Raw genomic sequence first — 18904 nt, 5'->3', positions numbered from 1 at the left:
TGGCCAGAGGGAATTATCTCAAGGGGAAACCCGTCAGACTTTAATAAGCAATCTTTTCAGAATGGATGCATGTCTACAAATACTCATGAATATGACTCTTCTTATGTCCAGGGCTGTAATGTGTTACACAACCAGTAGCCCATAACGGCTGGACGTGGATGGACATTATGTAACCTTTAGTCTTGGTTGGTTCAACTGTGGCACAAAGGTCTGATGTATGCAACTCAAACACAAGGATATAAGCAGAAAGCATGCAAGCCTACAAGCAAACGAAGAGAGAATAGTGATAGCTGATCACGATGAAAGCAGCCTGGACAGAGTGCAATCACTTGATGACATAATAGTCTAACTCAAGCTACTTCAGTTGCACCAGTGTGTGGTTAGTAGTAGGCTACAGCGAAAACAAGTACACACTGAAAGTGCTTTATGATCAGACTTAGCAATAAGAGTTGCCCTGCCACACTTGCAATACACTAGTATTACCCATAAAAAATACCACCTAATCTGGGTTGACTAGAAAATGCCAGCTTCAGTCCACATACAGGAAATATACTGCAGGTGTCAGGTTCATGAAACAGATTTCACAGATATGCTTACACTTTTGTTAATATGATATTTCTCTTTTCATGTAAAATAAAAATAAACAAAAAGGGGAAGTGTGGTTTTTTTTTGCGGTCTCGTTAGATCAGGCACGTAGCGTGGGTGGATTCAAAGGTTTTGGGCCGTCTATTTTCACTTTGACAGACCCTCACCACTTCTGGCATATAGCAACATGCAAGTATTGATCATCATTTTCAGTTTAAGGCTGTTGTATTGCATATTAATACCATCATAAATACCTATATTTACTCACCACTGTTACTGAGTGGTGCAGGATTTTAATTATACACTTAAATTAGACTTAAATTATACAGATGTGAGGTGTGTGCTCTCCCCCCCCCCCCCCCCCCCCCTTCTATGCCACATCATAATATTTGATGTAAACTACTCCTACACCCATCCATCTTGCATTGTACAAAACTTAAAAACTAACTTGATATCTCTAAGCATGACAACTTTTTGTACCAGGTGAACAAGTTCAGTGACCTCATCAACAGAAAGTGGAGGATCAGACTTGGCAGGAACAACAAAGCTGACACATCACACAGTCCTCTCTGAGAGACAATAAAAAGGACACACTATACGTTGGTATGCAAACACCGATACAAATTCCCGGCTCACCCATCCAGGTGACACTGGTGTCTACAGCCCTCTAGTGGTGAAAATATGTACAATCCAAGTAATGTACACTTAAAACTCCCTGCAACAATCCATTTATTATATATTCTTAAATAAAACGTGTAATTGAAAAAAAAAATGCAATAACAACAAGTCTCAAAAGAAACATAATGATTAGTGGCTTTTTTGTTTTTTAGAGAAAAAGGCAGACTAAATCAGACAAATGCTTCAAGCAGCAGTCATGTGCGGGGTATGTGAAAATGTGCCCCAAAACTTACTTTTGATTGATTTCAAAAGCAGCATACACAAGCTGCAGGCCTGGTACAGCTGTGGTTTGACCCATATATACATGAAGAATGAGAAATTTGATGCTAAAGGCTGTGGTTGTAAGAATGACATTCACATGTTTGACAATTGTTGCAAAGTGAGCCAGTTTCTTGCACCATCTCCACTAAATCTGTAAACTGTTGGCTGTGTACATGGCACATTTCCTAATAAACAAAGGAAAGCTCACACACCCACACAGTCATATTGTTTAAAAAACAAACAAACAAACTGCTAATTCCATTTCTGGAGCCTCCTGCTGGCAAACTGAAGGGATTTGCAACTGCAACATCCTTTGTCATTCATTAAAATGTATGACTTCAACTGTAACCCATTCCAAAAAGTCCTACCTTAATGCTCCAACTTTAGGTGTGTGTCAAAGCTGTATGACTATTTTTCATGCTGTATATTGTCAACAAAGCAAATAGTCAGATACATATTTGTATTTTGTAAAATGATGTAGACACTGGAAGTTAAGAAATAAAATAACAGAGCAAACATGGTTTTTATATTCTTTACTGTCATATTTAGCAAAAAAGGGTGTGCTTAACATCGTCAACTTTAAAATCGGTTGTTCATAGAAAGGGAACAGAGAGCTGAAGTGTTATTTCAGGCCACTATCTGCTCCACTCTTCACAGTTAGACAAAACATTTTTCCCATATAAGGTTCTCTCTTTGGTGATCAGATGAAAACGGAAAGATTCTCAAATGTTACCATCAGTGAAATGAACAGGAAACTACACCGTGATATATTTAGTTTTCAAAAAGATGCAAAAATACATCTGTCTAACTGAAATGGAACAGAGACTGACCTGCCTCGCTAACTAAGTCAGTGAGATAAAACATTGCTTTAAATAATTCAACTGTTGTCATTAAAAAAACAAACAAACAAAATTATTAAAAAAAATGAATGAAACCCAATGACAGGTCAGGTTATGCAGTTGGTATACAAAAAAACAAAAAACAGTCATATAAAAGTGCAAAGGTCCACACAGTACTCTGTTCTTGTAAATAGCCAACCTTTCTGTTCTGTTTTGATAATGTCAAAATAAATATTTTCTGAGAGCAGCATCTTCTGATCCACCACCACGCAGACATCTGTTTGTTTAAATATCATCGGGAGTCATGATTGAGCTGCCTAGAGGGTCCTGCACTCCAGGAACACTGCAAACAGACTTCACAGTGGCACTCTGAGACTCTTCATCATTGTCAGGCTTCCAGTTTTTGATGTCCCTCAAAGCTATTCCCCCTGTCAAACAGAGGAGATAAGCATTACTTACAAACTTCATGTGCCGACAGTCTTTCCTAATACATACTAATAAACTTACCTGATAATGTAGAAGAACACACTTCATTTACGCTCAGCATAAACACTTGTACACTTTACTGCAATAATTCCAATAATTGTTTGCAGTTCTGAAGTAGTATGCATATACTGCAGATTTCTAATACTTTGCGGGGGTTTCATATTTGTAAATGAAGTTGACATACACTCAATAGGACACTTCATTAGGTACACCTTGCTAGTACCAGATTGAACCACTTTTGCCTTCAGAGCTGCCATAGTTGTTTGTGGCACAGATTCAACAAATCCTGGAAATACTTATCATATGAATGCTTCACACAGTTGCATTGTGAACTTCCTGTCCCACCCCATCCCAAAGGTGCTCTATTGGATTTGAGTACATGGTTTAAGATGATGAATTGAGCTTTGTAACATGAATAATTTTTCTGTTGTAAGCAGCGATCAAAAGATGAAATGCCCAAAGTGTGCCAGGGAAACATCCCTTACACCAGCCATTCACAAAGTCAAGAATACTGTGGCCAACTTAAAAGCAAGAAAATCTTAAATCTTCACTCTAATAAAAATACAAGAGAAAGTGATGCTTTTCATGGAAATTTTAATTTGAAAAACAACAACACAAAAACAAAACAACAACATAGGCTGTTGGCTATAAACTGCTAATGTTACTCAGTCATATGCAAACCCGTATGCAAAGTGTTACCGCCAATATGTGACCCATGTGTCACTGGGACAAACCTCAATACCAGAGGAGTAAATGTAGGTCAGAGTAATGAATAATAATACAAACTAACCACATTCTATTACCAGTTTCAATATATGTATATAAATATGAAACTGTCCATAGTTTCAGAATTTCTGTTATTACTGCGGCCAACCTACAAGTTCCTTTGGAGCACACTAGGTGGCCCCAGCCCACACTTTGGAAATCACTGCCCTACACAATTACACCACCAACCTAAACTGTCGATACAAGTAGGTTGGATCCATGCTCTCATGGTTATTTTGATGGTGTCTGTGCAAAACTCATTACCATTTGAATGTTGCAACAGAATTGAGACTCATCAGACCAAGCAAAGTTTTCACAGCTTTCTATTGTCTAATTTTGGTGAACCCATGTGAATTATAGTCTCAGTTTCCTATTTCTAGCTGACAGGAGAGGCACCCGGTGTGGTCTTCTCCTGAGCCCATTTGCTTCAAGGTTTGATGCATTCAGAGATGCTCTTCTGCAGACTTTGGTTGTAACAAGCGATTATTTCAGATAGTGATGCCTCCCTATCAGCTTGAAGCAGTCTGGCCATTCTCCTCTGACCTCTGGCATCAACAAGGTATTTTCAACCAGAAAACTTGTGCTCAATAGATATTTTCTTTTTCTTACCATCCTTTATAAAACATAGAAATGGTCATGCGCGAAAATCCTAGCAGATCAGCAGTTCCTCAACAACCATGCTACACGTGTAGTCACTTCGATCACTTTTCTTCCTAATTCTGATGTTTCAGCAGGTTGTCTTGACCATGTCTACATGCACTGAGATGCTGCCATGTGATTGGCTGATTAAATATTTGCGCTATTATTTGTGTAAGAGTTATTGAAAACGCCTACCTACAAAAAGTGTAAAGTATAAAGTAACTGTAAAGTATAAAAGAGCTCATTGGTAAAGAGTACAGATGAATACTTACTTGCTATATTTTCACTGGGATTTTCTGTACCATAACGGAATTTGTTCTCTGATTTCTTAAAGTTTTCCAGCTATAAAAAAACAAAACATAAACAAACCCTCGAACACTTTAATGTGTCACAAATTAGATCCATCATAAATCAATCAAAGAAGATATAAGCAGACATGCTTACCTCTGTGCATATGGACTCCGAAAGCCGGCTGGTGAACGGATTTTTATCATGAAATTTGCAAGAACTTCAAGAAAGCCAGAGAGGTATTACTATTTTTTAAAACAAACAGCTTTAAAAGAAGCGTTACAAAACAGAAAGGAAATATTTTACCTTGAACGTTGTGACAATGATGGCTCACAGTCAACTGAGGCCTCTTGGTTCTATTAAAAGAAAAAAAACAAAGCTACTGAATACAATAGACTAAACAGGTGAATAACAGAGGCAGAAAAGAAGCCTGACCTGTGGAGCCTTATGAGTTTTTGCATTACGAGTACCATTTCCTGCTTCGACGTCTCGTTTCTTTGCTTCTTTTTGCCGCTGCAGCTTAACATAATCATACGTGCTTATGCCTTTATGATCTATAAACCAGAGTGAGGAGCAAACACCACAGGATATAGTGAGGCTTAATCACTGGAAGAGGGGAAAATAACCTTATGACATGTATGTCTCCAAAATTCACTTACAGAGGTAAAGGTGAAAGCCCAGCAGATGGCTTAGCAGCAGTAAGCAGGTGGTGCTCAGCATGACTGTTACGAAGGATAGTATTAGGAGACCAGCTGAACTCGTCTTTATGGGAGCTAACGGCAAAAACATCAGCCAGGTACTATTCCCCGACACATCTTTGAAAAGAAGGAACAAAGGACAGCTTTCAGTGCTGCAATTTCCACCGACTTGGTAAGATTATACTGCAGGTCACTCACCGGCAAACTGCGGTGCAGTCCGTAAGCTGTACGGATTGAGATAATGCTGAATAAATACGAACAACACAACCACAATAAGCAGAAAGACGCCTATTGTAGCTGAGCACAGTGCCAAGAAGAAGTACCTGAAAGTAATGCATGAAAACCGATGAATTTATAGAGCAAGTCTTACTTCATGTGGACAGCAACGATAAGGCTCATAAATCCAAAAACTTCAACTTACCGGTAGTTCCTTCCACCCACACAGGTGTTCAGCCATTTGCAATGGTGATCAAAGTCTTCCACACACTTGTTGCAAACACCACAGTGTTTTACTTTGGGGCCACTGCAAGAAGATTTAATGTTTTACATCATTACACTTTATTAAAAAAAACGTTTTTCCTCATTTGTGATAGGGTACCTGCCAATTTGAAAATGCAAATGAACATTAGAGACTGCTGCTCAGGATACATACACATTCACATCACAAAGATAACAGTGCAGGTCGTGGATAACATGCGGTTGCTTTGTTCGGTCAAAGAGAGGCATCGGCGTGGAATAGCTCTGCTTGGCCCTCACGCTGTCATCTGCTGGATCTACAGTGAGAACTGCGATGTGTGCGAATAAGTGCACAATAAACGCTACGCCCATCAGCTGCACAAAACAACAGTCAAGGAAGTTTTTTTTTTTTTTTTTAAACGCCCTTAAAGAATATTGCAGCGTGTGATAAATGTGCAGTAATGTGAAAAAATATTAAGTGGGACTAGTATGAGAGAACAACTGCTGTACAAGTCTTGTGCATGAGAAATAAAGACTGAAGACATTGACTGTTCTTGTGGTTGACATCATGCGGCATTCAACAGCTTACAAAAAGGCCACTGATTATGTCTTTTGGGCCAGAAAAAGAAAGTCTGTCACACTGGGTGTGACTGAAGCCCATACAGACATGCCACACAACAAAATCCTTGTCCTGTTCAGCAGCACAGACAAAAAAAGACAAAAAAAACCCCAGCACAGGCTAATGTTTGCTCCATATTCAAATAAGAAAGACCCGCTGTGTGTTAAGGATACAGTATAGGCCACATGTTTCCACGGCAGAGGCAGAAGCGGGATATAGATACCAAAGCTGACTATGGTGAGATAGCTGTACACCAACCACCCAACCACCTGGAAGGCTTGAGGGGGCCACGACCATCCGTTCCTTCTGGGAGGCTTGGAGGGGACAAGCTCATTTTTGCTGCTGCCAAGCATGGGAGCTGTCTGTCTGAACCTCTGACTGAAGCAGTTCATCTATGGTGCGAGAGAAGAATAAGGACAGGTTGGAGTACACATAAAAGTAGAGTACCGGCAGAGTGTGGCCACATTTGCTGGGGAAATGAGCTAGGAAAATGAGTTGAGCATAATGGCAGTGACTGTTCATCCACAGATGGTGCTATACCGAGACTGTATTAGGTGCAGCTAGATGTTCTACAGTGATCCAGCCACTCTGGTTTACTTTCAAGGGTTTATATTTATTAAAAAGAAACATATAAGCACTGCAGTGTGATAGTAAAGTGAAGTGTAACTGAGGAGCAGTACGAACTACATTTCTTACATTTTAAACTTCATAAAAGCAGCATTAATTTCTCAGCCACTAAATTAAAAAGGCAAATAAACAAGAACAGAGACTCAGTCGCAAAGCCTGCAGGAAACAGCTGATTAAAGTGACTTCCACAAACTTTTACATCCCCTTCTTTTTCACAGGCCTTGCAATCACATGTTTTGCTTTTAGCCTTACCCTTAGCACAGCATATGAATTGTGCAATCCGTTTAACTTAAAAAGCATAAAAGGTCAATTGTTTCTGGACTTTCTGCAAAAAAGGCAGTTAATTATGTTCTTGTTCATCTATGCATTAGAAATCTGAAAAAGAAGCAACAGAGCCATCCAGCTGTATTCCTGGCAGCTAGTTTTGTTGCCTCTGCTTTGCTTAACAACTAAAGCGAGTAGCTGGCAATCAGTTTATGGTTGCTTTAGTGGATCAACCCGGCTGTTTAATTTGCAATCAATCTAGCTGACTCCATTTGTACCCGTTAAAATAACAATACTAATACTACTACTACTAATAATAATAACGACGACACTAGTCTTAACCCATAATTACTTACCTTTCTACTTGCGACAGCGACCATAACATTACATTTTCTTCAGTTCATTCGATTTTCACCGCCTAATGTCCCATCATAACTTTGTCAGCCAAGCAGGTGTTTCTTATGAGTAAAAGTCACATGAAAATAAAAACACGACAACATCGACAAATAACTTTAAAGCTCCCGTATGTTGGGTAAAACGGGCACACCGGTCCTCCGGTGTCCTTGGATTTGTGAAAGCCGAAGGACGTGAAGTAGAAGAATCAACTCACTCAGCAGGACGGTGCAGCGCTATGGAAACTGTGCGACAGCGCATGCGCAATGGCTCTCTTCGCGATACCTGCCCTTTTCCCCTTTTTTGTGTGCATGTGTTTGTGTGTATTTTCTTCTTTGTCAACCTTGACTCGCCAGATGATGTGCATGCAACTCGCCTATTAAACGCGCTATTAAATACTTACAGGTGTCAGGGAATTTGAAACCAATGCTTCCACAGAACAAGAAGGAACTGCAGACAGACACATGTGCTCACAGGGTACTTCTGCTTTCAAAAATAAAGCCCGTGCTTTATTTTCAACTCATATTAGACCGTGCTAAATGCATATGTCGCAGCACCCATAGTGCTTCAGTTTCACTTCCCCAACACACCGAGACAAACAGCGTACATTGCTCAGTTAGAACTTACAGGTGGAAGCTTACCCATGCTGAAAACCCGAGGCCTCAGCAGTTCAGTTACTCTGAAACTGCGTTTTCGCTGCAAATGCACGATATTTGGATAACACGGACATTTCCTATTTTTGTGCTCCCATAGTGTATATACAGTGCTGTGAGAAAGTACTTGTACCCTTCCTGTTTTCTTATTTTTTGCAGCGATGTCAGACTTACATGCTTCACATCATAAATCAAATTGTAATATTAGACAAAGTTGTATTTATACATTTATTTATTTGTATTTATTCAAGCCTTCCTGGTCCTGTATGAAAAAGTTAGCACCCCCCCCCCCCCCCCCCCCCAAACACACGCACGCACGCACACACACGCACACACTCCTTTAAAATAATTGTGATTGAATCAATAAATCACTTAAATAGAACCGATCTGACAAGGTAAAGCAAGCTAAACAAGTCCAAAAAGCAACACATACGACATCATACCACTATCTACAGAAACGGAAGAACAGATGAGAAAGTAATTGACATCTATCTCCGAAAAAGACTAAACATTTCTAGTCAACCACAGTGAGAGCCATTGCACATCAGTGACTCCTCCAGGAGATCACAAAAGAACAGCATCTAAAGAATTGCAGGCCTCACTAGTCTCAGTTAATGATTCAACAATAAGAAAAATACTGAATAAAAATGGCATCGGATGCCGTGACAGAACTCGGCCCCTGTGACTTATCTGGGCCGAGTGTTTTGAAAGACTGATGAGAGATCACATCACTTCTTCACTTCCTGCCACCATCGACTCACTTCAGTTTGCTTACCGGACTAATCGTTCCACAGATGATGCCATATCTCACCTGCTCCACACATCCCTGAGTCACCTGGACACTGGCAGAGGGAATTATGTTAGGATGCTGTTCGTGGACTACAGTTCAGCATTCAACACAATAATTCCCTCTAAGCTTTTCACCAAGTTGACGGCTCTAGGACTCAGCTCATCACTGTGTCAGTGGATCCTCAACTTCCTCACAGACAGACCCCAATCAGTGAGGGTGGGAAAACAAGTCTCCCCCTCCATCTCACTCAGCACTGGAGTGCCTCAGGGCTGTGTTTTAAGCCCCCTGCTGTACTCACTGTACACTTATGACTGTGTAGCCACATCCGACACCACCTCCATTGTCAAGTTTGCTGACGACACTGCTGTTGTGGGCCTGATCTCCGACAACATCGAGACGGCCTACCTGGAGGAGATTAGGAACCTGGAGACCTGGTGCCAGGAGAATAACCTCCTCCTAAACATCAGCAAGACTAAGGAGCTGATCGTGGACTTCACTACAAAGCAGGCGAGGAATTACAAACCCCTCATCATCAGTGGCACGCCAGTGGAGAGAGTGGACAGTTTCCGATACCTGGGTGTCCACATCACTCAGGACCTGTCATGGTCCTGTCACATCAACACCCTGGTTAAGAAAGCCTGTCAGCGTCTCTTCTTCCTCAGAAGACTTAGAGACTTCCATCTGCCACTGAAGGTGCTCAAGAACTTCTACTCCTGCACCATTGAGAGCGTCCTGACGGCAAACATCTGCACCTGGTTTGGGAACAGCACCAAGCAGGACAGACGAGATCTGCAAAGGGTGGTGCGCTCGGCAGAACGCATCATTCAATCAGAGCTCCCTGACCTGCTGTCTATCTACACCAAGCAGTGCAAGTCCCAAGCTAGGAAGATTATGATGGACCTCTCCCATCCCAACAATGGACTCTTCTCACTGTTGAGGTCTGGGAAGCGCTTCCGCTCCCTTAAGGCCAAAACAGAGAGAATGAGGAGGAGCTTTTTCCCCCAGGCTATTCGGGGCCTGAACCAGGTGTAGGACTGGACTCTCCCAAACACGTCACTATAAGACTGAACTCTCACACACGTCACCACCACACATTTCCTATAATCCTATAATTCCTATCATTTATAATCCTTATCTTTATAATCTCTTCTGCTATCTGCACATTCTTTACTGTAAATTCCTAAGTTAATTTGTAAATTTTTGTAGTAAACTGTAAATATTGTAAAACTTTTCTTCTGTCATTTAATGGTTGGGCATTGTACAGCTACAAGCATTTCACCCCCATGTCATACTGTGTATGGTTGTGTGTGTGTGACAAATAAAATTTGAATTTGAGTCACAGGGCCAGCGGCCTAAGCAAAGAAGCTCAAACCTCCCTCCCCCCCAGCCACCTTCTCCAGGCCAGCCAGGAAATATGATTTCACCAGCGTGTCCTGGGTCTGCACCAGGCCTCCTCCTGGTGGAACATGCTCAGGACACCTCACCCAGGAGGCATCCTTGTCAGATGCCTGAACCACCTGTACTGGCTTCTTTCAATGTGCAGGAGTAGAGGTTCTACTCTGACGTCCGGATGGCCGAAATCCTCACCCTATCTCTAAGGGAGAGGCCAGCCACCCTTTAGAGAAACTTCATTTCCACCACTTAAAACCCACAGATAAAAGCAGAACTTTATGGAAGGTTTGATTCCTGTTACATCTGCAGTAAAACATCTAATTTCACAAAAATACATCACACCAGCAGTCCATAGTGGTGATAGTATTATCGTCTGGGGCTGGACGATTAATTGCTGGAACCATGAATTCTGCTCTTTACCCTAATAAATGAAAACAGCATTTAAAAACTGCATTTTGCATTTACATGCAAAAAAAAGAGGGCAAATGCTTTTTAACAACGCTGTGTATAATCAGAATAAGTAAAAGATTTGTGTCTAATAACTGAGTGCACACATTCACAAACACAGGCACAAACATTTATTTTTCAAGTGCTGCAACTCATACAAAAACACACAATCACACTAGTCTATACACTTATGTTCAGTCTTTAACAAAGGTCTGAGGCTCCTGCTTTCTTCACGGCAATTCAACAGTCCATAACAGAGTAGCCAGAGTGGTTAGCAACAGGATAACAGTGCGGCAGTGTGTGGTCAGCCGTTGGCCGTGTTCTCTGGCTCTGGAGACTGCAGGAACTCATAGGGATCATGAACCATTTCAGACTGGTCCCCAACACCCAGATGAGATGGGCTCCCTATGGATGCACGAAAAAATGGTTCTTATGTTGTATTGCTGGCACTAGTAGCTCATTTCATATAATCATTAAAATAAAGGGAAAAGAAGGCATTTGCTGGAGATACCTAAGTGGTGCTGGTCCCTCTCGGAGGCATTAGAGAGTGAGGACAGGTTGGATGAGGGTCTGGAACCAACTCTATCCACCTGCGCTTCTTGGAACTCCTGCAGGAGTTTATCAGCATCATCAAAAGGCTGCTGGCCCTCCTCATTACCTGGCTCTTTTTTCACCGTTTTGCCTGATATACAAAAAAAATATGGCTTCATTATCGGGAATTAAAGGGCACTTCATGCGACCTTAATAAGGGCGCATATCCATAAAAAACTAAACTAAAACTTGCACAATTCAGCTGAATTTTGTTAAGCAGAACATTATACATTTTTCCCACAGAAAGCTCCTCTAAACTTTGAGTACAGATTCAGTGGAAAAGAAAGTGAAACAGCAAATTCAGCATTTCTGTTCTATGCCAATGAAGGAGACGTGGCTGCCGCATGTGCTGAAAAATAGTAAACATGTTTACATGAAAATAATGCCCTTTATTCCAGCAACTCCAAATATTTACCTACCCCTATGGTAACATCACATTTACCTGGCTTCTCTTATCTAAATGTCATTGTATCTGAATTACTGATATAGAAATATGAATGTATATACAGCATGTTGATAGAGAACAATCACCTAATGAGTTAAGCATGGTGATATCCAGAGACATATCTGGATAAGTCTTCATTGACATGAAATCCAGCACCGAACTCCCCTCTCCCAGGCCAGCTCCATCTGCCATCTGAACAGAAAATATCCAGCTTGAATTAGTCAATCATTTCAGTTGAAACAAGAAAAACAATAATCAAAACATATTATAGTATCTCCTTTCATGAGCCACAGCGTACCTGCATGTCACAGATGTTCGACTTGGTTTCGTCAGGTTTCAGCATTATATTTCTCTTCTGAAATGTTACAAATAAAGAAGCTTCGTAAACACAGCAGAGGAACTAAACTTTTCTTTAAGCAAGCAAAAAAAGAAAAAGAAGAAGAAGAAAAAAAAAAAAGAGACTATACCTGTCGTATCTGATTGACAGATTTTGTGTGATCGCCTGCGGTCATCTTGTCCAGGAGCCCGTCAACCCAATGCTTGGTGATACCGCTGCAGCCCTTGACAAACTCCTGTATACTTAAGTAGTGAAAACAGGTGATCAAAAATGAAAAACTTACCACAACTGGATAATTTATCAGTGCGATCAAAAAAATGACCGCCTACCTTAAAGCGCACTGAACCCCTGTGTCATCTCCATAGGCTGAATAGAGCATGTCCATCTCATCAGGTAACAAGTCTGCAAAAACAGAGTTCTTCTGGAGGCTCTGGACGTTGTAGGCACTGCTAAGAAAGGTCACTATACAAAGAGAAAGAAACTTGTTAAAAAGCACGAACTACTTAAAATAATTAAGATTAAGTAAATCAACGAAAATATATATTATCACATACCTTTGTGTCTCCTGTCATCTTTGAAGCCCAGGGTTGTTAACCCAGGCAGAAGCTTATTTGACAGAGAACTTAGATCCACTTTATGGGTCTCTTCCTCTGCAAAACAATAAATCAAACTGGGTTCTTACAGAGATATCACATATTATAATGATATAGCAGAAATAAAAAGGTTTTAGTAGATATATAAAAGGCCGTGTAGTGGTAGCAAACCTTCTGCATCAGGATCGAGTTGATTTACAACAGTATACAAAAGAGAACTGTCAGACTCCTTACGCAAATACCCCATCTGAAAAAGCAAAACACTGGGTAAATTAAACGCTTTAAAAGCTGTCAGCTCTAATAATAAAAAAGAGCTATAACTTGTGTAAACATTGGATACAACTGGATTGTATAAAAAGTGTTCAAAGTGTAAAACCTTGGAGTTTGGCATGTATCTGTTGATGCGGTCGTGAGCTTCATCTGCAGAATGTTCAACCAGTGCCAGAACATGCTCCTCTGCTGTGCTGTCAGTCAAGCTGCATGCGTTTCCCTCTGGTTCATACAGGTAACTGAGACGGCAGAAATGTTACACAGTATCAGTATACAGACGAGGTGTTGTGTGACAAGATTCACAATGCATCCGGTGTCAAGCACTTCCCCACTGTCTTCTCTGAATATGTTAGTCTGAACACGTTCGCAAAAAAAGTAAAGGTGACATGAAATGTAGACACTGTTCAGGGAATACCTGATGACTTCCTTCATGTCCTTGGCTGGCTGCTTCCTGGGCTTCCTTGGAGATTCCATTGGAATGTGGATTGTCTCTGGAGGAGGAATGTCAGCTGTCAGGTCTTCATCCCCCAAAATGGCTGCTTGCTGGGTAAAATCCATGTCCTGCATGAATGACATGCTGCGTTTCAGAGCCAAAAGCCGTTCCTGGACAACGAGTAGAAAGAAAAAAAAAAAAAAAGACACAATATTTAAATTCCACTTTTATGGAAAAGCAATAATAAACAATGATATTGGTAGTAAAGCATTTGTACCGATTCCATAAACATGTGACTGTATATTTTAACCAAAGCAAAAACGTATATCCTCAAGTTTTGGGTTTAGAACATCAAGGTTTGCATTACTAGTAGCATTAGTTAACAACATTTGCAGTCGATTGAATATTGTTTAAATTAATGGTACAGTGGGGCAAAAAAGTATTTAGTCAGCCACCGATTGTGCAAGTTCCCCCACTTAAAATGATGACAGAGGTCAGTAATTTGCACCAGAGGTACACTTCAACTGTGAGAGACAGAATGTGAAAAAAAAATCCATGAATTCACATGGTAGGATTTTTAAAGAATTTATTCGTAAATTAGGGTGGAAAATAAGTATTTGGTCACCTCAAACAAGGAAAATCTCTGGCTCTCACAGACCTGTAATGTCGTCTGTAAGAAGCTTTTCTGTCCCCCACTCGTTACCTGTATGAATGGCACCTGTTTGAACTCATCATCTGTATAAAAGACACCTGTCCACAGCCTCAAACAGTCAGACTCCAAACTCCGCCATGGCCAAGACCAAAGAGCTTTCGAAGGACACCAGGAAAAGTATTGTAGAGCTGCACCAGACTGGGAAGAGTGAATCTACAATAGGCAAGCAGCTTGGTGTGAAAAAATCAACTGTGGGAGCAATCATCAGAAAATGGAAGACATACAAGACCACTGATAATCTCCCTCGAGCTGGGGCTCCACGCAAGATCTCATCCCGTGGGGTCAAAATGATCATGAGAACGGTGAGCAAAGATCCCAGAACCACACGGGGGGACCTGGTGAATGACCTGCAGAGAGCTGGGACCAAAGTAACAAAGGTCACCATCAGTAACACACTACAACGGCAGGGAATCAAATCCCGCAGTGCCAGACGTGTCCCGCTGCTGAAGCCAGTGCATGTCCAGGCCCGTCTGAAGTTTGCCAGAGAGCACATGGATGATACAGCAGAGGATTGGGAGAATGTCATGTGGTCAGATGAAACCAAAGTAGAACTTTTTGGTATAAACTCAACTCGTCGTGTTTGGAGGAAGAAGAATACTGAGTTGCATCCCAAGAACACCATACCTACTGTGAAGCATGGGGGTGGAAACATCATGCTATGGGGCTGTTTTTCTGCCAAGGGGACAGGACGACTGATCCGTGTTAAGGACAGAATGAATGGGGCCATGTATCGTGAGATTTTGAGCCAAAACCTCCTTCCATCAGTGAGAACTTTGAAGATGAAACGAGGCTGGGTCTTCCAACATGACAATGATCCAAAACACACCGCCCGGGCAACAAAGGAGTGGCTCCGTAAGAAGCATTTGAAAGTCCTGGAGTGGCCTAGCCAGTCTCCAGACCTCAACCCCATAGAAAATCTGTGGCGGGAGTTGAAAGTCCGTGTTGCTCGGCGACAGCCCCAAAACATCACTGCTCTCGAGAAGATCTGCATGGAGGAATGGGCCAAAATACCAGCTACTGTGTGTGCAAACCTGGTAAAGACCTATAGTAAACGTTTGACCTCTGTTATTGCCAACAAAGGTTATGTTACAAAGTATTGAGTTGTATTTTTGTTATTGACCAAATACTTATTTTCCACCCTGATTTACGAATAAATTCTTTACAAATCCTACCATGTGGATTCATGGATTTTTTTTCTTCACATTCTGTCTCTCACAGTTGAAGTGTACCTCTGGTGCAAATTACTGACCTCTGTCATCATTTTAAGTGGGGGAACTTGCACAATCGGTGGCTGACTAAATACTTTTTTGCCCCACTGTATATCTTCGGAGTGATTCGTTGGATTGCAACACCCAAATCAGTTTTATTTGTATGTGAGAGTCGTACAACTCTGCTACTAAAAATATCAGCACTTTGAATATATTCCATAACTGTGTATGGAACATGATTTGACTGCTAATAACTTCCTTTGTGATCTCTGTTGCTGTGCTGTTTTATCTTTATAAAACAACAATATAATGTACACATCAACAACAATCATACACTGTTGTTATAACAAATGAATAAAGTGTTTTTGCCTTTGGTTTGCTTGACCGTGTTACCTTGCTCATCATCTTGAATCCTGTGTGAAGCAATTTCTTTGCAGCCTTGTAGTAGACAGTCTCTGGTCGGTTGTATACCATGGCATTATCACACATCAGTTTAAAATCAGCCTGAGGAACAAAAAGTGTTCAGTCAACTATGAAGGCTGCAGGTTTAATGCCCAACATCTTTAAGCTGGGAAGAAAATCTAATTCACAATTAGATGTTAAAGGCACCCTCACCTTAAATTCTGTTACTGTTTTATAGTCATTGTTTCTATTCTTGTCTTTCATGGTGCTGAAGTCCATAGGATGTTTGATGATCATTGAGTAACCAGGAGCGATTGCATCTGTTACTGGAGATGCAAAGAACCCATGGGGATCTTTCCTGGAAAGATGAGAGACACACCATCAATGTTATTGAAAGAACCAGCTTTTAGACTTGTTTAGACGTGTCCAGTGTTCTGATCTGATCAAGAATGTTATCTTTCAGGTCAAAATGGTCATTATTAATGGATCTTGCTGTGCTTTTATCAAACAAAGAATTTCATAATGTAGCCTTATTCACATGCCACATTTTGTAATCTGTGATAAACAAACAGGGCTTCCCCTCAGTTCTTCAAAAGAATAATAATTCATTATCTGCTAGGTTAATGTTTGAAAGCATGTCAAAGGAGCGATATTTATTGGCCATGTTCAAAATGTAGCATGCTGGTGTTCCACGACAGAACAGCAAATGCAAAATGCTCTATTTTTAGAACATTATTAGCAGGAAAGTAATGCAAACCTCCCTCTCTAAGAGAATATATGTGTTTATCTAAGCTCATGCTAATCTGCCAAGTGGACTGTGGGAAAAGACACATGCAAAACTGACATTTTTAACCTACTGGTATAAAAAAGGAAACAGAACTACTGTGGACTGCGCTCATCGTAATATGTACAGTTAGGGCCACATATATTTGGACACTGACACAAGTTCTGTTTTTTTTAACCTGTTTACCGAAACATTTTCTAGTTATAGTTACATAATGGACATGGACATAATGTGTAGACTCAGCTTTCATTTGAGGGGATCAAATGCAATGAAGGTATCTGCGGTGCCTGCATTTGGAAGATTTTGCTGTAAACAGACAACACTGTTCTTACCTCTGCAGCTGCCTCAGAAAGTGTTCTAGCAGCTGTTGCCGTGGTGTGGACTCATTCTCTAAATCGGGCAAACATAAACTTACAAGTAAATTTTTGCCCAAATATAAAATGCTTGTAAAAACTGTATGCGCTTATAGACAGGTAGTCTTGCCTTGCTGTGTCCGGCACGCTCTGACTGGCCTGTCTCCTGGTTGTTCTACGTCCACCTTCACAGTGGGGTGAAACTCCTCCCCTTCGGGCTCTATTTCAAACCGTTCTTTCTTCTTCTTTTTCTCTTCTGGCTGTAGAGACACACAGAATGTAAACAACTTGTCAAAAATAACCATAATAATTTATTGGTCACAATCTTAAGATTTAAGTTTTATCACCTCCAATCCAATACTTTTTGACAGTGTGAATGGTTCAACAGGTCCAGCACCACCACCACCACTACTACTACTAGCAACAGTCACTGCTGCCGCCTCTGATTCACTCTGCTCCCGCTCCCTCTTCTTCCTTTTCTCCTCCTGTGAAATGGTAAATAGTAAATGGACTGATTGTTATATAGCACTTTTCTACTCTCCCAGAGCACCCAAAACGCTTTATACAAGAAGCCTCATTCACACAAGCACTGTCTTTGACACTTAAGTGCAATCTACCGATCAAAAACATTCATACGTCAATGGATGCATCAGAGAGCATCAGTATCATTATCTTGCCCAAAGATATATGGCATGCAGACTGGAGCAGCCAGAGATCAAACCACCAACCTTCCGATCAGTAGATGACCTGCTCTACCTCCTGAGCTACAGCCACCCCAATGAAATGAAAGCCAATTAAAAAACAAACAACTTAAAAGTAGTAAATGGTGCATTAGTCACGCAGAAGAACGAAATTCAGCTACCTAACCTTTCTTCGCCTTCTCTCCTCATCATCTACATATTTGTCTTTATCCTTTTCAGATTTTTTCTTCTTCTTTTTCTTCTTTTCTTTGTGACGTTCTCGCTCGTGGTCTGATCTGTCATCGTAGTAGCTGGAGTCATGGCCGGACCCAGAGAGTTCAGTCACTTCGCTTCCTCCAACTTTGAGCACAAGCTTCAGAGGCTTCTCAAGAGCTTTGTCCTCATAGTCTACAACCAAAACGAAGAATTGGTAAAGGTATTGTGTCAGGCAATAGCAGTGACAAAGTAGAAGGGCAGTATGAAAGAAGTTGACATTAACATGCAGATTTTCTTTTAAAAAAACGAAGGACTTTACACGCCAAACTGGTTATTATATAAAAAAAAGGCATAATAAGCTCTCTGGTTTATATAAAATATAAGGCATAATAATCTCTTTGTTTATTTTTTATGTATGTATGTATTTTTTTCCTACTTACAACCCAAATACAGTTTGTAATTTTTAGAAGTGTTTTATAATAATTTATAACGTAAAACAAACAACAATAAGAACATAGTATACAACGTAATGCAGCAAAGTGATTAATGCGAGATTTTAGCTATACATAATTCCACCAGTAGATGAATGAATGAATGAATGGAGCTACTATACATAAACTAAACTCTGTCAGTTTTAATGCTAGCTAACATAATGCTAGCTAGAACAAAAGCGACGCTGCAGTGAGCGCTCGGTGTGCAAATAAAATGTGCTCTAATGTACCGTCAACTGTTCTCCATTCCGGTTTATGCTTCTTATGTTTTTTCCCCATGTTTCTGTTCAAATTCTCAAAGTCGTAAATTTATTCCAATTAACACTGGTCGCTAGCGTTAGCCTAGCTGTGAGAGAGACGGTCTTCTTCTTCTTCTTCTTTGTGTTTAACGGCGGTTGGCAACCAACGTAAAGCAGCATTACCGCCTCCTACTGTTCCGGAGTATGGGTCAGACAGTGAGTTTACAAGCTGTATCAAAAAAACAAAAAAAACCAAGAGAGACGGTGGGC

At 40.8% G+C, this 18904-nt stretch overlaps 2 protein-coding genes across 2 annotated transcripts; both read right to left on the bottom strand.

The window, feature by feature from the left end:
* Nucleotides 1-2050: 2050 nt before the first annotated feature.
* On the bottom strand, nucleotides 2051-7821 carry zdhhc11 (zDHHC palmitoyltransferase 11). The gene is made up of 11 exons (XM_080896550.1): nucleotides 7562-7821; nucleotides 6488-6706; nucleotides 5892-6070; nucleotides 5661-5762; nucleotides 5438-5562; nucleotides 5201-5356; nucleotides 4977-5095; nucleotides 4848-4897; nucleotides 4698-4761; nucleotides 4526-4595; nucleotides 2051-2791 (listed from the first exon to the last, which is right to left on the bottom strand). Exons 1-11 carry the CDS (start codon nucleotides 7583-7585, stop codon nucleotides 2649-2651), a joined length of 1251 nt encoding a protein of 416 aa, XP_080752676.1. The 5' UTR covers nucleotides 7586-7821; the 3' UTR covers nucleotides 2051-2648.
* A 3160-nt stretch (nucleotides 7822-10981) lies between these two features.
* brd9 (bromodomain containing 9) lies at nucleotides 10982-18800 on the bottom strand. Its single transcript, XM_080896165.1, has 17 exons — nucleotides 18626-18800; nucleotides 17876-18096; nucleotides 17356-17493; nucleotides 17139-17268; nucleotides 16988-17045; nucleotides 16085-16229; nucleotides 15863-15973; nucleotides 13532-13719; nucleotides 13223-13355; nucleotides 13018-13093; nucleotides 12808-12903; nucleotides 12583-12715; nucleotides 12384-12495; nucleotides 12215-12271; nucleotides 12003-12108; nucleotides 11392-11562; nucleotides 10982-11285 (listed from the first exon to the last, which is right to left on the bottom strand). The coding sequence occupies exons 1-17, from the start codon at nucleotides 18672-18674 to the stop codon at nucleotides 11185-11187; spliced, it is 2025 nt and encodes a 674-aa protein (XP_080752291.1). The 5' UTR covers nucleotides 18675-18800; the 3' UTR covers nucleotides 10982-11184.
* Between the last annotated feature and the right edge of the window lie 104 nt (nucleotides 18801-18904).

The sequence above is a fragment of the Rhamphochromis sp. 'chilingali' genome (assembly GCF_963969265.1).
Source record: "Rhamphochromis sp. 'chilingali' genome assembly, chromosome: 11".
NCBI classification, from domain to species: domain Eukaryota; kingdom Metazoa; phylum Chordata; class Actinopteri; order Cichliformes; family Cichlidae; genus Rhamphochromis; species Rhamphochromis sp. 'chilingali'.
The sequence above is the reverse complement of the archived record's forward strand: the minus strand, read 5'-3'. Positions and strand labels throughout refer to the sequence as shown.

Coding starts and splice junctions, on each gene's coding strand:
- zdhhc11 (XM_080896550.1), bottom strand. CDS start 7,585: ATGGTCGCTGTCGCAAGTAGAAAG. Junction 5,357..5,437: donor GACTGCACCGCAGTTTGCCG/GTGAGTGACCTG, acceptor TTCTTTTCAAAG/ATGTGTCGGGGAATAGTACC. Junction 4,898..4,976: donor AAACTCATAAGGCTCCACAG/GTCAGGCTTCTT, acceptor TTCTTTTAATAG/AACCAAGAGGCCTCAGTTGA.
- brd9 (XM_080896165.1), bottom strand. CDS start 18,674: ATGGGGAAAAAACATAAGAAGCATAAACCGGAATGGAGAACAGTTGAC. Junction 17,269..17,355: donor CAAAAAGTATTGGATTGGAG/GTGATAAAACTT, acceptor GTGTCTCTACAG/CCAGAAGAGAAAAAGAAGAA. Junction 15,974..16,084: donor AAACAGTAACAGAATTTAAG/GTGAGGGTGCCT, acceptor TTTGTTCCTCAG/GCTGATTTTAAACTGATGTG.